Source organism: Diadema setosum, chromosome 21, assembly GCF_964275005.1.
Source record: "Diadema setosum chromosome 21, eeDiaSeto1, whole genome shotgun sequence".
NCBI lineage: Eukaryota > Metazoa > Echinodermata > Echinoidea > Diadematoida > Diadematidae > Diadema > Diadema setosum.
The window spans coordinates 29,104,773-29,124,138 of record NC_092705.1 but is presented as its reverse complement, the minus strand read 5'-3'; the positions used below and the strand labels follow the sequence as shown (position 1 = coordinate 29,124,138).

Sequence of the window (19,366 nt, the reverse complement as noted above, 5' to 3'; positions counted from 1 at the left end):
CAATAGGGAGGCATGAGAAATTATGTTACAAGTGGATACCTAGATGATAAATCAATTTACCCAGATTAACATTCCTACATTTGTGCGTAAATCTTGAAGAGAAACTGTACTTAATGTTCTTAGTAACTGAACCATATTATGAAGTTGACCCAATCAACAGGAACAGTGCCAGTTCTATCACAATCAGACCTCAAAACAGGAAAGTTGTAAAATGTGGACATGTTCCTGTATTTCGGTGAAACAGAAAACCTGGCGATAGTCACAACATGCAAATTCAATGAACTGACTGTCATCACCTGACAGATATTCTATCAGCTTGAACACAGATCTCCTTTCCATTTCACTTTTTTGGAAATGAATTCAAAATGGTGAAACTGCATCCATTACTGAGTAATTCTCAAGTTGTTATGATTTAATAATGCAGACTTTTCTCAAGGTTTTGAAGATGAGCACTTAAAGGGATCATATAGTTTTGGTTGAGACCTATTTTCCGGTTTCTAACATTTTTTGGTGAGATAATGAGAAACCTAGTATGAAATATGAAAGAGCATGTAATTCTATGAGGAATTCAAAGTTTATTTGATGAAAATTGGTTTTGAAATGGCTGAGACATCCAACAAAGAGTGATTCTAATAAAGTGTGGGATCATATAGTTTTGGTTGAGACCTATTTTCCGGTTTCTAACATTTTTTGGTGAGATAATAAGAAACCTCCTATGAAATATGAAAGAGCATGTAATTCTATGAGGAATTCAAAGTTTATTTGATGAAAATTGGTTTTGAAATGGCTGAGACATCCAACAAAGAGCGATTCTAATAAAGTGTGGGATCATATAGTTTTGGTTGAGACCTATTTTCCGGTTTCTAACATTTTTTGGTGAGATAATGAGAAACCTCCTATGAAATATGAAAGAGCATGTAATTCTATGAGGAATTCAAAGTTTATTTGATGAAAATTGGTTTTGAAATGGCTGAGACATCCAACAAAGAGCGATTCTAATAAAGTGTGGGACCCACACTTTATTACGATCACTTTGTTTCACTTTGTTTTTGGATATTTCAGTCATTCCAAACCTGATTTTCATCAAATAAACTTTGAATTCCTCTTAAAATGGTATGCTCTGTACTACATCATAAGTGTTTTCATAGATATCGCAAAAAGTTAAAAGCCCAATTCTCATCTCCCCCAATACTGTACCATCCCTTTAATGGCAAAAGAAATGACACTATCCTATGTCATGTACTCTCCCATGGGAAATTTGTGAGGAGATGACATTATAGCCCCATCTCAGGCTGATGACATTATAGCCCCATCTCAGGCTACTGACATGTAAGGTGTTATATGCCAAATATTTTTCAAATTTTTCATTTTTGCAAATTTAAAAACACATTTGATTCTGATGCTGACACGAACGTGACATGCACACATACATGTATATATTTCTTCGTTTGTACTGAACTCCCCAATAGCGAATACCACTCATGAAATTGTCTGGAAGCCCTGATTCATGAAAAATTAGTCTCTCTAAGTATATTGCATATAATGGGCATTTCCAAGGTAATAGGGTACATTTCAGGGATGTAGGTTATTTTCTGTTTCACAATGTGCATTAACCCCCAGCACAATATGACCTTTAAGAATACTTTGAGAGACAACTTTGTCCCAAATTGCTTCAAACAAGGAATATATTAGAATTTATGCCGAAATGAAAATTCTGGGGCAAACGTATGTTATGCCGAACTGACATCTATGTATTAGATCAAATAAAAAATGCTCACTGAAAATTTATGTTCTTTTTTAACTGAATATGGCTTGAAATTGATTAAAAAAGATAACAACAAATCTCAAATTTTATTTAACATTGTGTTTTATACCATTTCTAGACCTAGACAAAGGTATCATCCGACTAGAAATCTTCGCTCAAAATCCAAGTCTCTCTTGGTTTGTCCCCAGACTGTCACCAAATTTTATGGAGCACAAACATTTGCTGTAGCGTCAGCAGAATTATGGAACAGTCTGCCTAATAAAATTAAAGATGCTGAAACAATTGATTCATTTAGAAGAATGTTGAAAACATATTTATTTTTGCAATGATAAGGCTCATGGCCATCAGTGTTTCTCAGTGTCAGCTTAATCTTAATTTTCTATTGTTTACTTACCTGTCCCATTTTCACCTTACTTCCTTTACTTGTATTGTTTCATTCTTAAAGTGCATAGAGACTTCTCCCTGAATGTGATATGCGCTGTACAAGCACAGTTTATTATTATTATTATTATTAGTGGTGAACGTACATGTACATGGACAGACAAAAATGTGACGGTTTTGTAGAAACAATGACATACAGGATGTACATTGTAGCAACCAGGATCGCGTAAGCTCTAAGATTGTAGTACTTCCAGCAAAGGTTTTTGGCTTATTTTTCACAATGTCATCATTACCCAGCTACAATCATGTCATTACAGCATTGTGCCATTATGCCTTTAAAATAAATTATGTATAATTTGTGTACATTTTAGAGCAAAAATCAACAATTCAGCAACCATACACAAACTATGTTTTCACTTTAGAACATGAAGGAGAAGATAAAGGAGAAAAAAACAGAAACAAAAGAACCTAGACACTTCAGGAAGAAAACAAAGAAGAACAGCGCCCTCTAACCTTGGTGGGGGCTTGGACTGGAGGTCTGCATTCTCCTGCTGTAGGCGCTCCACCTGCACTTGGAGCTGGAGATTCTGTGCCCGGGATGCCTCAATCTGATTGGCTAGCTTCACATCTGGAGCAGACACAGACACAGACACACAGAGATTAAAGGAGACCTCCGGATGATTTTCAGACTTTTACATTTGAACAACTATAAATTAGTTCTACAGACTCGAGTACAGAGTTTCAGAATTTATAGTGATTGGGTTGAGGAATAAGAATGGTTTCAAAATTTACAACTAATTGCCATGAACTAGGATGGTGGCATTGCAGCCTCACCATAAGAATGCATGAGTTGGGGCTCAAGGAAGCAGAACAAAAGAAGGCATGCATAGATTATACACAGGTAAACTGGCAAGCAAGCGGTATTGTAATGGAATTACACTGCTACATTTCTGAAATATGTGAGGCTCCTACATTATCAACACTGTTCAGTGTAATTTGTTTCAGATTTTTCAGAGTCATTGTTTCTCTGCTCAAGGACCACAATAAATTCAACAAATCTATACATGGAGCTGTCAATTTAAGTACTGCATAACGTGAAATTAAGAAAATCGTCTGGAATGCCCCTTTAAATGGGTGATGTTCATTATTCCAAAAGTTTGTTATTCAGAAACACATAGATTCCCTACACCTATATACTTGTTTTATCTGAAAATTAAATAAGATCCATTACTCCAAACATCTGTGGCATCATTCCGAAAAAGCGATGATTTCTTTTAATCTGAAAATGAAAAGATGGTGCGCACTAACAAACCTTAGGAATTACAAACTTTATTTCGTTTTTGTATTAATGACACTTTGAAATTACAAACCTTATTTCATTTTTGGATTAGCGAACCTTATTTAATTTTTGGATCAACAAACCTTCAGAATAAAGTGCTTTAAAAAGAAAAAATCTCATTTCATTTTCAGATTAACAAACCTTTGGAATAAGTAAGCTTCTGAATAATGAAATGTAATCAATTAATTCAGGGGAGTGCAGCATCACAACCTCACCATAATGAGAGCAGTGCTAAAACTGTTGCATCTGTGAGCACACTTCTACATGTAATTTCAGCTTGCAAAGCTTGTTGTGCCGTACCTGTCTAACAAAGGTATAAACTGTCTGACAAATTAAAAAGATACACAAACAAAAGGAGGCCAATGTGGACAGATTAAAGGGTGTGTGCAGTTCTGGTTGAGGTGAGGATTTAGCTTTTTATGTTTTGCGAGATATTCAGAAACCACTCTATGAGACGTCAAAGAGCATGCAATTCTAAGGGGTATCAAAAGTTTATTTGATGAAAATCGGTTTTGAAATGGCCGAGATATCAAAAAAAAAGGTGAAACAAAGAGATCCTAATAAAAGGCGTGGCATGTTGCATTTTGTTAGTATCACTTTTTTGGATATCTCAGCTATTTGAAAACCAATTTTCATCAAATAAATGTTGAATCCTTCTTAAAATTACATGCTCTTTCATATTTCATAAGAGGTTTCTCATTATCTCACTTAGGAATGTTCAAAACATGAATCTGTTTAATCCCCACCTCCACCAGTACTGTACAGTCCCTTTAGGTTTAAAGTGGTAAGTTATAATGACATTGATTAACAAGGAAATTAAATTACAATTAATCACAAGCATTCAATTCAAATTCCCATGCCATGGACTGCATTGACCGAAAGATCGGTCTGTATCTGGTCATTGGGGATATGTTCCGCAGAGACTGCGTCTGGCTTCACGAATCCCCTCCTACTACACAGGCCAAGCATTTATTACACGATAAACCCAATTTCATACAGCTTTATTCAATGTTTATTACACTCAAACAAGTTTGACATGACATGACACGTGTCATTATGCAGCAATATTCATTGATATTTGGGGTAACTTTCTCTCAGTGTGTAATCGAAATACACTACTCACAGTAACTACTAGGTTAGATTACAAAAGTATTGGATCTTTCGGTCAACATCTGCATCTTTACTTTTATAGTGATGTAAATTACCACATAGGCCTACCAGGTAGGCCCTAACAAGTTAGCTAGAAGATTTTCTACCAGTGCAGTGCCAGCAGTGGTGTGAATTTGGTAGTCTTTCTTAGCAACAGCAGAATCCAAATAGTTAAATTATCTACACTTTTAGAGCTAGCGTCTAAAACAAACTGTATTCCGCACTATTCAAGTTATTTAGGCATTCTGAAATGCCACAAACATAAGAGTTTTCCGACACCATCAACCAGAGCGTAGCGCAGGAGGGAGGAACGAGTTCAGGCCGAGGGTCTTGCGAAACTGCTTGCGACATATTGCACATTGCACTGCCGCGCCTCAAGCACGCAGAAAAGACAGAAGAGAAGGAAGGGGTCAGAGAAAGGGAGATCTAACGTTACAATGAGTTGTCTTGATTTAGCCCCTTAGGAGAAAATAAATTCACAAATTTCACTTCACAACCTTCACAGCTACTTACGACTTTCGAAGAGCGACTTAAATGGCGCACATTCGCGTGCATTTCGTTTACGAAGGCGCGAATGTATCGTCTTCCTCCAAGAATTGACATTGTCCATGGGAGCCGCCATCTTTCTCTGGAGAGGGAATTGTTTTGGTCTAGCGCCAGCTGTCGTTTCTAAATTATCTTGCTTTGTGCATGCAATACGTGCAATGCATACTAGACAAGTACTCAGCGAGAGTTTTACATCCATACGCGTACAATCGCTCTGAGGCACACTGCCGAAAATAGAACCAACGAGCAAGCTATAGGGATATGAGTCATAGGCAGAGTTTTTTTTTTTTTGGTTTTCTTCTAAAGTTGGTATTTTTCCATGTTACGGGCAGGAAACATGACGCTTAGCACAGTAAGATTGTAAGATTTTATTGACTCTATCGACCCCCTCTCGGGGTATGAGAGTACAAACATATTTACAATATATGAATACAAAAATATAAGTGATAATGTACATGTACGTGTGAAAATAACAGATATAAATAAATATGTTTACAAAACAAGGCGTAAAGGACGTTTAACTACTCTACCACTACGTGTACAAACATTCACATCTACTTTACTTTCTACAAAAATACTGTCTTTCTTCTTTGGTATTGAAGAGAACTGAAACATAATAATTCTGACAAATTTGGCTAGTTTTTTCAAACGGCAAGCATTAGTTGAATTGAATAATTTGGCCATATGTAATGCACTTGGTCTACTGGCCGTCAAGCTACTTGGTAAATACAATAATCTCTCTTTGTTGAAAAAGGGACAAACAAAAATATAATGAAATTCATCCCCTATATCATCAGATGAACAAATAGTACAATGCAATTCATCTGTCAGGCTTGCATCAAACCTGCCCTTATTAACGGGTAATCCATTAGATCTACATCTGAATTTACTTAATGTAATATAATCTTTCTTACACAAGACTTGTAAATACTTCTCTAACATCAAATTATCCTTAAACATTCTATAATTTGTACAGATTCTATTTGACCATGTTGCTGCTCTCCACTCTTGAATAAACATATCAAAAAGTCTAACTTTTGAGGTGTGTGAAATCCATGCAGCACTAAATCCACCCCCTTGTGCTAACCACACATTCCCTAGCCCTGCATAATAAAAAATATTTGCGATAGATAATAACCATTGTGATTTTGACGGGGAGTGTATGTCTCCTTGTAAATGCAGAAGAAATTTGAAAATTGTACATGAGTGTTTGGTTTCTTTTCCCTTGACTAATCTCAACCAGAATCCAATCATTCGACATTTAATATGGTTCAAAATTACTCCACGTCCAGTTTCACCATAAACCATACAATCAGGAGTACATTTGTTCACAAGAAAAATTTTTCTTAAGAATTTCCTATGGAAAATTTCAATTTGGTCTATGCACTCATAACCCCAGACTTCACAACCATAGAGTAAAACAGGTAAAACAAGATGATCAAATAGGTGGCACTGTGTGTCCACAGAGAGCTGTAACTTTTTAGCCTTGACCAACATGCTATAGAGTGCTTTTCTAGCTTGTGTGACTTGTTTAGAAATTGCCTTTTTAAAACTACCATTATAATTGAATTTAACTCCAAGGTACACAAAGTCATCTACAACCTCGAGTGGATCACCAGCATAAACGAATTCAGGAATTCTTCTAACCTTCCCACGGGAGAAAATAACAATTTTAGTCTTGCTTGCATTTACAGTCAAGCGCCATGTCTGACAATAACTATCTACAGCATCAAGAGCTTTTTGCAACTCCTCCGGAGTTTCTGCTAAAATTATTGTGTCATCTGCATAAAGTAAACAAGAAAGATTTAAAGCTTTTTTGACATTATCAGAATCCAGGTGGTAAGAAATCTCACTTTCCAAATATTTAAGTCCACCATATGAATTTCTTATGTATTCTTGAAAATCATTCAGATAAATGGCAAATAAAAGCGGGGAAAGGTTTTCACCCTGTCGTACACCAATGTTACAAGTAAAAAACTCTGACATCTCCCCCCTAACCGCCACACATGATTTAGCACTTTCATAAATATTCTTAATGACAGTAAACAGTTTACCCCTAAGCCCCATCTTCAACATTTTGTACCCTAAAGATGATCTATCAATTAGATCAAATGCTTTCTTGTAATCAATAAATGCACAGTATAAGCGTTTTTTATTTTGCAGATAAACATCAATTATAGTCTTCAAAACAAAAATATTATCAATTGTAGAATAATTAGAACGAAAGCCAGCCTGTTCTTCACCTAACATATTAGCTGCTTCGAAAAACTCTGAGATTCGATGATTCAAAATGGAAGTAAAAAGTTTTCCTAGACAACTGAGAAGAGTTATTCCTCTATAATTATCAGGATTTGTGTCTATACCCTTATTCTTAAAAATAGGAATGATAATCCCTATGCACCATTCAGTTGGAACAATACCACTGTCCAGTACCACATTAAAGAACTTTACCAACACATGAAGCATCTCTACGGGACAATTCTTAAGGAATTCATTTCTTATGAAATCTTTTCCACAAGCTTTTGAATTTTTAAGTTTCTTAATCATTAGTACCACTTCTTCCAAAGTGACTGGGGCATCCAAGGGACCATCTGCCTCAACAATTTCTGAAGTACCCATACTATCTTCCAGGCCTGTGGGCTGGTCCTCTTGGCTATTACCTAAATGACTAAAATGATTAACAAAATCCCCTAATGAAACATTTCCTGTTTTCTTTACTTTGCGTTCATTATTACTGTTGAGTAATTGCCAATATTCTTTCGGATTTGATGCCTGTAATGAACGGAGAGATTCATTCAAATCTCTATGAAATGCCCTTCTTTTATGTCTTAATAAATTCTTATAAAGCTTTCCTGTAGACTCATAATGATTCAATAGACAAGTAGCCCCTGACCTGCCCAGAAATTTAAGCTTCCTCTTTAATCGATTTTTAACATTCAAATACTCCTGACGGGCAGCTCTACATTCTGCATCAAACCAAGGCTGATGGTTGTTTTTATCCTTATTGACAGTCTCATTTTTGTTTATATTATGTCGAGATTGTCTCCACTTACAAATGCCAACATCTTGTGCAACACTGACGAACATATTGCATAATTGTGAGTAACAAAAATCAATACTATCTTGATTTGCATTCCCATCTAAACATTCCACATTTTCACACATTAGCTCAGCCGAGTCCTTGATTTTCTGTTTAAATATTGCAGCGCTGTCACTGCTCCACTGGAATAATAAATAACGTTGACTTTCATTAGGCTGTGAATCTAAAACTGCGTTGTCTACTGCAGCGTTTTGAGAATTGTTAAAAACAGTGTCGACATTCACAGCAGATTTAGAATTTTCCGATTGCAAGGTCACACTGACAGGACAATGAACATCTGACAAACATTTATCAAATACATCAATACTGAAATGTGTAATGCTAGAAAATAACTGGCGAGATACAATAACATAATCAATGGTGCTACAACCACCATTTTTGTTGAAACATGTGTATTTTCCGACAGACTGATCTTCCCCTATTCTTCCATTAACAATCCTGAGATCAAAACTTTGGCACACATCAATAACAGACTTTCCATTATTATTTACATGGACATCAGTATTATAACGAGTAGTTGGAATATCTAGGCCATCAGTAGTTACATGCATATCAGAGGCATCATTACAAAAGCCTAATCCAGTCTGATCTGTCAACACATCCTCTACATCTAAAAAATCATCAAGCAAACCCGTCCTGGCATTGAAATCACCCAGCAAACAAAAGGGTGCATCATATCTACTTTTAATATCAATAATATCCTGCACCAGGTTGTCAAAAACTTCATTAGAATGGTGAATTGATCCCTCACATGGCAAGTACACTGCACCAACAATAAACTCAAAACCTAAAATTTTACTATTTACCTTGACCCATAAAATTGATTCAGAAACTGTTGCATGAATTCTTTCAGAACAATTAAAAATATGATTCTTCATCAGAATACACATACCGTGAAACCCACCAAACTTTTGTTTATTGGAATATTTTGGCATACTATAACACTGAAAACCGCAAATATGAGATTGAGACAGATCTGGTGTGTCTGTTTTTGTCTCTAAAAGACAGATTACATCATATGCTTGCAAATGTAAGTCCAAAATTCCAATATCGAGATTATGAAGACATTCCCAGAGAAACAGGTGTCACGGCAAGAAGTGATCTCATACTGATCTCGATCCCCAGATCTATAAACACTGAAGTAGAATTTTGCATTTTGTGAACAGTTCATCGTTTCAAAACAACTCACTTCACTTGTTTGTTTTTTTTTCAAGAATTGTTTTGACCACTGAAATTGTCATTCTCTGTTACTTTTTTTTTTCCATGTTGGTCTTCCATTATCCACTTGATGAAATGTGGGAGAGACCAATCGACTGAAAAAGAAAATAATGGTCTTGTTTTCAGCTGCATTTCGTCAGTAAAATCATTTAAATTCCTTTTAAAGTATGCCTGTAAGTGTTTTAGAAATTAGATTAAAGAGGAAATCCAGTCCAAATATCAGTTAGTCTGATAAGAAAGAGTAAAATATTATGAGTTCAGCACTAGGATTTTGATCGAAATCGGATGATGTAAGAAAGTTATGACATTTTGAAGTTTTGTAATTTTTCAGGAAACAGTTCTTGAACGGTCAATATGAATATGAATATGCAAAGGGAAAAATGCATGTCATCATGTCAGCATGTCATCCCCTAACAACTTGTCATAAGATTATAGTTTGTACATAAAATTTTGAAATTTGCAGTTTTTCATTCAACGCAATAGATGGAAATAGCACTGTACACGAACTGTTGTGCAGAAATTAGCAAAATTTCAAAATTTCATAACTTTCTTGTTTTTCATCCGATTTCAGTCAAATTTTTACCGTTGAAATTGTAAGATTTTACTCTTTTTTTATCAGACTAACTTATTTTTGGACTGGATTTCCCCTTTAATAATCCTTTTAGCGATGTCCCAGTGTTAACAGTTCTGTTTGCTTCCATTGATGTTGGTTGCATGTTGTTACAATCCGTCCTATTTTTTTTTTTTTCGTGAATACTTGAGTGAAACTGCAAGATTCCATGATCATATTTTGATATTTATAGTAGGGTCCTATTTTGAAGAAACGTGTACACTGTATATGCCTCACGTAACAGAATGCAAACAAGGTTCCTCAAAATAGGACCCTGGACCTTATTAAAAGCAAAACAAACAAAAAACAAACAAACTTGTGAATATGTGACATTGATTGTATATGGGAGAGTCTTTAAATGTTCGTTTTTTGTTTCCTTTTTTTGTTACAGATAAAAGGCATATTAGGGCCAATGAATACAGCTGTTCTTCATCATCATCATCATCATCATCATCATCATTATTATCTTATAGGCCTATGAAATAATCATACATCATGTCGACCCTGAAGAACATATTATATGTGTATGCTTCGAAAATTTGTCTTGAATATATGAATTACATATATGAAATACCAAAACATTGGCCAAAATAAACAGCGACACCCTGTCAGGAGTTAGCCAAAAAACTGAAATTGAAACAGGTTAATCCCCCCCCCCAAAAAAAAAAAAAAAAAAAATATATATATATATATATATATATTATACTAATATATATATTGTATATATATATATATATATATATATATATATATATATATATATATATATATATACGTATATATATATATATATATATATGTTAGCGAATCAGTAGAAGAATGCCGTAAAAAAAAAATAATAAATCCTAGATCTTGAAGATCTTAAAAACGGAGCATAGCTCTCAAATACTGAAAGGCAAGGTCACACTCTTCATCAGTGCCCATGGTGTGACAAAAGATCTTAATCAAACCCGTTTCTGAAACAGACATGAAAACACGTCTGATCACGTTTGAGAGCTATGCTCCGTTTTTAAGATCTTCAAGATCTAGGATTTATTATTTTTTTTTTTTACGGCATTCTTCTTCTACTGATTCGCTAACTTATTATCATCAAGATGCCGAGCAGACCAATTTTCTTTATATATATATATGTATGTATATATGTATATATATTAATATATATATATATATATATATATATATATATATATATATATATATATACATATATATATATACATATATATATATATACATATATATATACATATATATATATATATATATATACATACATAAATTACATAAACATTGGCCTATCATTTCATAATACAGAGTATTATACAGAGTATTAAGGACGATATGCACATTATAGGGAGAACTCTGCATCTTATTGTTTGTATACAGTTAGTGTATCATGATTATGACTGGCTCCTTGCTTTCGGTCGTTTACGACCGAAACAAATATTTTCCACTTCCGAAATCGACATAGGTATGCATTAATCCGATCCTCTTGACAACTTAATAAAGGACAAGTTCACCTTCATTAACATAAGGATTGAGAGAATGTAGCAATATTAGTAGAACCCATCATTGAAAGTTTGAGGGAAATCGGACAATCCGTTCAAAATTTATGAATTTTTGAAGTTTTTGTGCAGTCACCGCTGGATGAGAAGACTACTGCAGTGTATGATGTCATATGCGTTCAACAATATAACCAAAATGTAAAGAGAAATTCACAAAACTTCATCTTATGAAAAAAGTACACATTCCCTTGACTCGTTACTGACATATGGGTAATCTATTATTATTCCCGTTGCCTTTAGAAAGAGGCAAGTCAAGTGCTTTTTTATTACGCGAAAAAAAGGAAAATATGTTGAATTTTCTTTGCATTTTCTATATACTGTTGTACTCATATGACGTCACGAGCCTTAGTAGTCTCCTCATCCAGCGGTTCCAACACAAAAGTTTTAAAAATTCATAACTTTTGCATCATGACCATGACCATGAACGTAGCCTGATTGAATCCAGCCGTGAGAAGAAAAATACGTGTACAAGTACATTGTAGAATAAGATTTTGCGCACTGCATTGAAGAGTAAAAGTTGTTTAGGGTTATCCCAGAGCCCGACAGCCACGAGTCAAACGGGTCAAGAGCTCGACACTGAAAAAAAAAAAGGTCCGCATGAATATATATGCTACAACAGCCCATGAGTCATTCAAGTCCATGAACTCGACATCATAGGCATATTTTATGGCACATGAATCCGACAGTTACTACGATAGGCAAAGCAAGGCCCACGAGTCTGACACCAGGCAGAAAGAAAAGAAAAGAAAAAAAAAAGAAAAACACGAGACCAACACTGCACACATTGGGCTTATGTATTATGCCTCGTGATGTAATTAGTGTCGGACTTGTGTGCCTTGTTTTTGCCTATACGTACACTATACCGTGTCGGACTCACCCGTGGCCTTATTTGCCCATAGTGCCAAGCTCGTGGGCTGTATGACTCGTGGGTGTCGGACTCGTGATGACTGTCAGTGATAGCGTTATAATTGAAAAAAAAATAAAAGGGGGCATTGGTCCTTGCTCGACTTTGAACAAATTCTCACAGATTTATGACTTAACCCTATAAAGCCCAAGGGGGGGGGGGGGGCACATTGTGCCCCCTACCATATTTTCGTTTGCCACTCCTACACCCTTTACTCGATTTCAACCAAATTTGGTAACTTTTCCTGAAATCTTATTGCGAATATTTTGATATATAATCTAGCCATGTCCGATATTGCTGGTTGCCATGGCAACCGTAAACTGACAACCATGTCAGTCAGATTTTTAATGATTTTCTGTTCCAATTTCACTTAACAATATAATAATGGATGAAATGGGGGTTTTCTTGGCTTTAATTTGCTGAAGGACCAAAATGTGAAGTAATTTTGGTTGTGAATTACCCTGAAATGGTCTTCTTATTATTTCCTTTATTTTTTATATGACATAGGCATCAAACAATATATATATAGAAATAATAGAAAATACAGCCTTTTTCAAAGACTACCCTTTTATTTTGTGTTATCTTCACACAAGCTTTGCCTGTAATATCATTTTTTTATCATTATTCTCAATCTGCAAACTCAAAATTTCAATATTTTGGAAATATGAAATGTGATACCAATATACCCATTCCAAGCAATACATCATAGGTTTCATATATTTCTTTATAACGAGTAGCGCCCCACGAGTTGACCTTGAGAAATTTCAACCATAACAAACAGTGAAGGTAAAGTTTGACTTGCTTTTTCTTTTTGGTAGATATAAAAATGATTGATATGAAATAAAAACATATATACTGAGGATAAAGAAATAAAAAGAAAAATACATGATTTTAGCGTATTTCCTATGTATTTCTGTATATTTTGGTAAATAGTGCCCTCAGTGGATGACCTTGAGAAATTTCAAATGTTGGGTCATGTAGAGTATGAGTTGCTCTACCCATGTGCCAAATATGACGGTCATAGTCATCATATAATAAAGAAATTATGTAGGGGGGGGGGCACAATGTGCCCCCCCCCCCCTTGGGCCTGGAAGGGGTCAAAATAGCTTGGGCTTTCGCATAGGGTTAATAAAGGGCCCCCAAAATTTTTGTTTTCAAGATGTTCTATGGATCATGATCTTGTATAATCTTAGATGCGATTTACCTATCGGTCTCGAAGTTGTCTCAGTAGCGATAGTAAGTTGTTCTCTTTGACTCATTTTACACATCCCGTGTAATATTTCTTCCTTCTTTTTTAATTCTTGCTGTGCAACATAATGTGTGCAGATTTCACACAGAAACCTATACACAGGTAATTAGTGTATAGCACGCAAAGGGTTGGCGGAGGGTTGATCCCATTCTTTTGAAGTGGGGCTAAATTCCATGCACCACCGTCACCTCGCCATTCAATGTCAGTGGTATCTCTAGACTCCTTTATACAAAACAAAGGCAGTGGCGGATCCAGGCGGAGGTGCACCGGGCGCGCCCTCTTTATTATTATTATTTTTTTTTTTTTTACAAAAGAAATAAAAAGAAAAAATGGGGGCACGTGCGCCCCCTTTAGTTTTGTAAAGGCCCCCCTTTTTGCGGAATTCCTGGATCCGCCCCTTTGAGGCAAAGGCATATAGGGTCATCATTAAAAATGTGTCCATGACTCAAAGATTAGAATTGCTGTATCTCTGCAGATAATACTATCGAGTTATCAGTTTGCATCTTGCATGTACTTGACACTCAGGTCATACACGCGAGATGAACTCCGACGGAGAGGGCGTCACCAAGATTTAATCGTTTTTTGCCTCTAAGTTTATCAAACTCCAAATGAAAAGAGGGTGCTTTCTTTCCATCCACACGAAACAAACATTAACGTGTTTTGTAGGTCAATCCAATTTCGACGCTTCAGTTGATGGAATGGTGGAAATTAGTGGACGTGAAGTTTGATTCAGGATTATGACACCGCGTGGTTATAATGCAAGAGATCGAAGGTTGCTGGTTGATATTGGAACTGAGGTCACAGAAATTTTGACAAAATTTTTCCTGTTTCTTCATTTCTTTTTCCTTCTTTTCGTTTTTAATGACTATGCGTAAGGGGTGCTTGGCAGTGCCGAGAATAAAACCCAAATACATGTGGATTGAAGGAATGCAGCAATACTCGCAGAATACAGCTATCTAGTGTATATTTGGAGGGCGGAAAATCTCAATCTGTTCAAAAGTTACGTTTTTTAACCACCATCGCTGGATGACAAGACTAAAACATTTTGTTACTTCACGCATGGGCAACGATATAAACGAAATATGTTTAAACCCAACATATGGACTTGTACTTTCAACTTTCCATAATGGTACTTGGAGTGCATGCATTATGAGAGAGCACTTGACTTACGACCGTGTCAAAACAAAAGTGGAGTTATTATCAATGTTTTTCCTTATTCCGAATGTTCGTGAATCCGAAAATACAATAAGGTGTTGTTTTTTTCCGAAACATACAAACTTCTTATACCTGCATGTTCATTGATCCAAACTTCCAAAGATGAAAAGGGTTCATTATTCGGACATGAGTTATACAGCGCTCCCATTTACACGAAGATTCGTTAATCCGAAAAAGAACAACAAGCAAACAAACAACAACAACAAACGAACCTTCTTAATTACAAACCTTATTTCATATTAAGATTAACGAACCTTCGGAATAACAAACCTTTTTTTTTTGGTGAAATTTTCTTTATACTTTCTATACCGTTGTCAATATACGTGACGTCACGAACGGTTGTAATCTTCTCATAATAATAGCAATGGCTGCTCCGAAACGTTAAAACCTAATGCGCAACTTTTAAACCTATTTTCAGATTATTATTCTCAAACTTTAATTCGCTGATGTGTTCTGCTATGTATTGATGCATTCACCCAATGCGTATTTTGTTTTCGTTCCCCTACAAGTTTTTTTTTTTTTTTTAACCAGATTATAGACTTTTTACTCTTTTTAGTATTTTCCCCGCCTATAGAGTATACACGGTGGATGCAGCAGCTGATGGCATCCTCTCCCCTCCCCCCTTTCCTTCACACGTTGAGTCATAGGATCTCCCATGTTCCAGGGAGCTTTAGATTTTTCGACGCGGACGTTCAGAGGGGAAAAAATTAATGTTCTGCACACAGTGGCGTAACTACGGGGGGGCATGGGGGGGCACGTGCCCCCCCAATCCGCAGGTAAAAAAAAAAAAGAAAAAAAAGAAGAAAAAAAGAAAAAAAAAACCCTACCAAAATGGTAATTTAAGGGTTAGTAAACTGCTTTTGAAATCGACATGAAAGGATGATCAAGAAAAAAGATATTTTTCTAAGATTTCTTTTAACCATAAAGAGGTATTATAGTGAAACATTGTTCAAAAAGCCCGGAGACGATAAAAGATTGTGATTCAGTGTGATTCCTGGTTGCCATTTTGAATACAAGCAGGATGTGCGCAGTGTACTCAGAACATCGGAATGGCAAAAAGAGTCGCTGCAATGTTGCGCAATGTGATGTTTGATAGGTTGTACACATTTTGCTATCAAAGCTTGATCATTGATTTTTGCAGTGTTGCTTTACATACTAGTCTATATTAAAATGCCTTGCATTGCCAATAATAAGACTTGACCTTAGCTATTTCCTAACTTTTCCATCTATATGAAACACACACACTCACAAACACAAACAAATTAGGGGATGCTCTATATAAAGTGCAGATTTTAGACATCCTTCTCCCGCTTGGTCACTTCGACGCCCCCTCGCTGGTCATACCTCCCCCAATCATGAACATAAACCGACACCCTTGACTACCAGTGGCGGATCCAGGGGGAGCACCGGGCGCCCCCTCCCTCCAAAGCGAAAAAACATATATGTAACTACAAACGACAGTTTTTGGACTGTAAAATGTCAAAATTTTCAAGCTCGCTCGCTTCGCTCGCTCGCATTTTTGTTATGCAATTCTCCTGATGCTGCTGTCAGTAATTGTCAGTAATTGCCAGCAGCTGCGCCCGGTGCGTCCCCTCCCCTTAATTTCCAAAGCGAAAAAATATACAATGTATACAAACGGCAGTTTGGGGACTGTAAAATGTCAAAATTTTCAAGCTCGCTCGCTCGCATTTAATCGTTATGCAATTCTCTTGATGTTGCTGTAAGTAATTGCCAGCAGTTGCGCCCGGTGCGCCCCCTCCCCTTAATTTCCAAAGCGAAAAAAATATAGCTACAAACGGCAGTTTAGGGACTGTAAAATGTCAAAATTTTCAAGCTCGCTCGCTTCGCTCGCTCGCATTTACTAAGTAACCGTTATGCAATTCTCCTGATGTTGCTGTCAGTAATTGCCAGCAGTTGTGCCCGGTGCGCCCAGGCCCTCTCCTTAATTTCCAAAGCGAAAAAATATAGCTACAAACGGCAGTTTTGGGACTGTAAAATGTCAAAATTTTCAAGCTCACTCGCTTCGCTCGCTCGCATTTAATCGCTATGCAATTCTCCTGATGTTGCTGTCAGTAATTGCCAGCAGTTGCGCCCGGTGCGTTGGCTCCCCTAAATTTCCAAAGCGAAAAAATATAGCTAAAAACGGCAGTTTTGGGACTGTAAAATGTCAAAATTTTCAAGCTCGCTCGCTTCGCTCGCTCGCATTTAATCGTTATGCAATTCTCCTGATGTTGCTGTCAGTAATTGCCAGCAGTTGCGCCCGATGCGCCCCCTCCCCTTAATTTCCAAAGCGAAAAAATATAGCTACAAACGGCAGTTTTGGGAACATGAAATGTCAAAATTTTCAAGCTCGCTCGCTTCGCTCGCTCGCATTTAACCGTTATATGCCATTCTCCTGATATTACTGCCAGTAATTGCCAGCAGTTGCACCCGGTGCGCCCCCCCCCCCCTGAATTTCCAAAGCGAAAAATATAGCTACAAACGGCAGTTTGGGGACTGTAAAATGTCAAAATTTTCAAGCTCGCTCGCTTCGCTCGCTCGCATTTAATCGTTATGCCATTCTCGTGATGTTACTGCCAGCAACTGCCAGTAGTTGCGCCCGGTGCAACCCCCTTAATTTCCAAAGCAAATATATACATACATATAGCTACAAACGGCAGTTTGGGGACTTTAAATGTCAAAATTTTCAAGCTCGCTCGCTCCGCTCGCTCGCATTTAATTGTTACGTTATGCAATTCTGATGTTGCTGCCATGAGGTGCCCCCCCAATGTCTTGACCCACGGTACGCCACTGTCTGCACATGCGCAAGATTTCTTATCAAAATATTGATGTCTCGCGCGTCGTCTGAGTTTTCGGACCATTATTACGCGTAATAAGCGGATTTTGCGTCCGCTCAATTCACGACGCAGAGTTAAAGTTGAAGTTGAAGTTGATGTTTATCGACTCAGTCACCCCATTTTGGGTATGCGAGTTCAAAATCAATATATATACAAAATATGGAAACATATGTACAGAAATGCAGGCACTGCCTGCGAGCACCGACACACGAACTCATAGATAATAAATCTCCCGATATCATTAGGCCTACCATTGATTAACAGTCATTGTTACACACACACACACACACACACACACACACACACAAACCCCCACAAATAAATAAAAGTCATTAGACTGTATTTATGATACTGTTTTGATATGGGATGTAGTCCTTATTCAATCACTTTTTATCAAAATATTTAGCAACTTCTTTGCAGAATTTCGCCATCTTCACCAAAGTGTAAAGTGTCATTAAAAAGTAAATCCATTTTAAGTCCGTTTTGGGTATTTATAGAAATATTTTTTAAGCGCTTGTTAACAAAATTTTGAAAAGGCGGACATTGCGAATCATAAAATTCATCACCGATCTGATCTAAAGATCAATTTTCACAAAATCTTTCACTTACTGGGTGTTTGAGTCCCGTCACCACAGGTAACTTGCTATTCCAAGCACCTAAAGCGGCAGAAAAAAAAAGCAAACTTTCTATCAGTAGGACTTATATAATTTTATCAAACTTAAAAATTCTCGAATTCAAGTTCGTATTTGAATATTCTACAAACTGTACACTGGGTGTTGGAATTATAATACTTCATCATGCCAGTCTTGTTTCTAAACATCCAATAACCTCTGAGTCACCTTCGACTTCAATTTTGACAGTGCCATTATGTCCTAGTGATCAGTGCTATTTGATGTACTGATCTTCTCACTATAATGGGGGCGCCATTTTACTTTGTATATAAGGTTGTGTCGCGTCCCGTAACGTAAGGTCTTACTTTGCAACACGAGGCAGGAAGAAAGGAGAAGCTTAACGCAATCTTCACCTGAAACGTCCCCGTCGCAAATCTAAAGTTCCCTATTTAGATAGAAAAATAATTATGCTTTCTGTTAGATTCAAATTGCTCTATAATGAATAGTGTGTGTGTGTGTGTGTGTTTTTTTTATGTTTGCTTCATCACCAGAGGTATGTTTCATGAAAGTCTTGTGAGAGACATTTCTTTCCTAAGATTATACACTTGAATTATTGATGAGAAACGTTATGAAAATAATTTTGTATAATTCTCTTTTAAAGTCTGTCATAGATAGATGATAGCAGCAACTTTGGCCATTCTGAGATTTATGTAAAGATTTTTATGTGATGACTTCATGAAACGGATCCCTTCAGGAATGGCAATAATTGTCATGCATGGTAACGACAAGAATCCATCAATGACTGATGGGAAGTTTGCCATTCCAGCATGAGCGTAGTTGCAATATCCTAACATTTTTTTATGACATGGGGTCCAGA

General features: G+C 36.5%; 1 protein-coding gene across 1 annotated transcript in view; it reads right to left on the bottom strand.

The window, feature by feature from the left end:
• Positions 1–5,255, bottom strand: part of LOC140244260 (autophagy-related protein 16-like) — a 35,939-nt gene extending 30,684 nt beyond the window's left edge. The window contains exons 1-2 of the mRNA XM_072323899.1: positions 5,148–5,255; positions 2,660–2,774 (exon numbers count right to left, since the gene is read on the bottom strand). Of these exons, the coding sequence (XP_072180000.1) occupies positions 2,660–2,774; positions 5,148–5,244 (212 nt within the window). The 5' untranslated portion in view covers positions 5,245–5,255. The remainder of the gene's footprint in view (positions 1–2,659; positions 2,775–5,147) is intronic.
• Between the last annotated feature and the right edge of the window lie 14,111 nt (positions 5,256–19,366).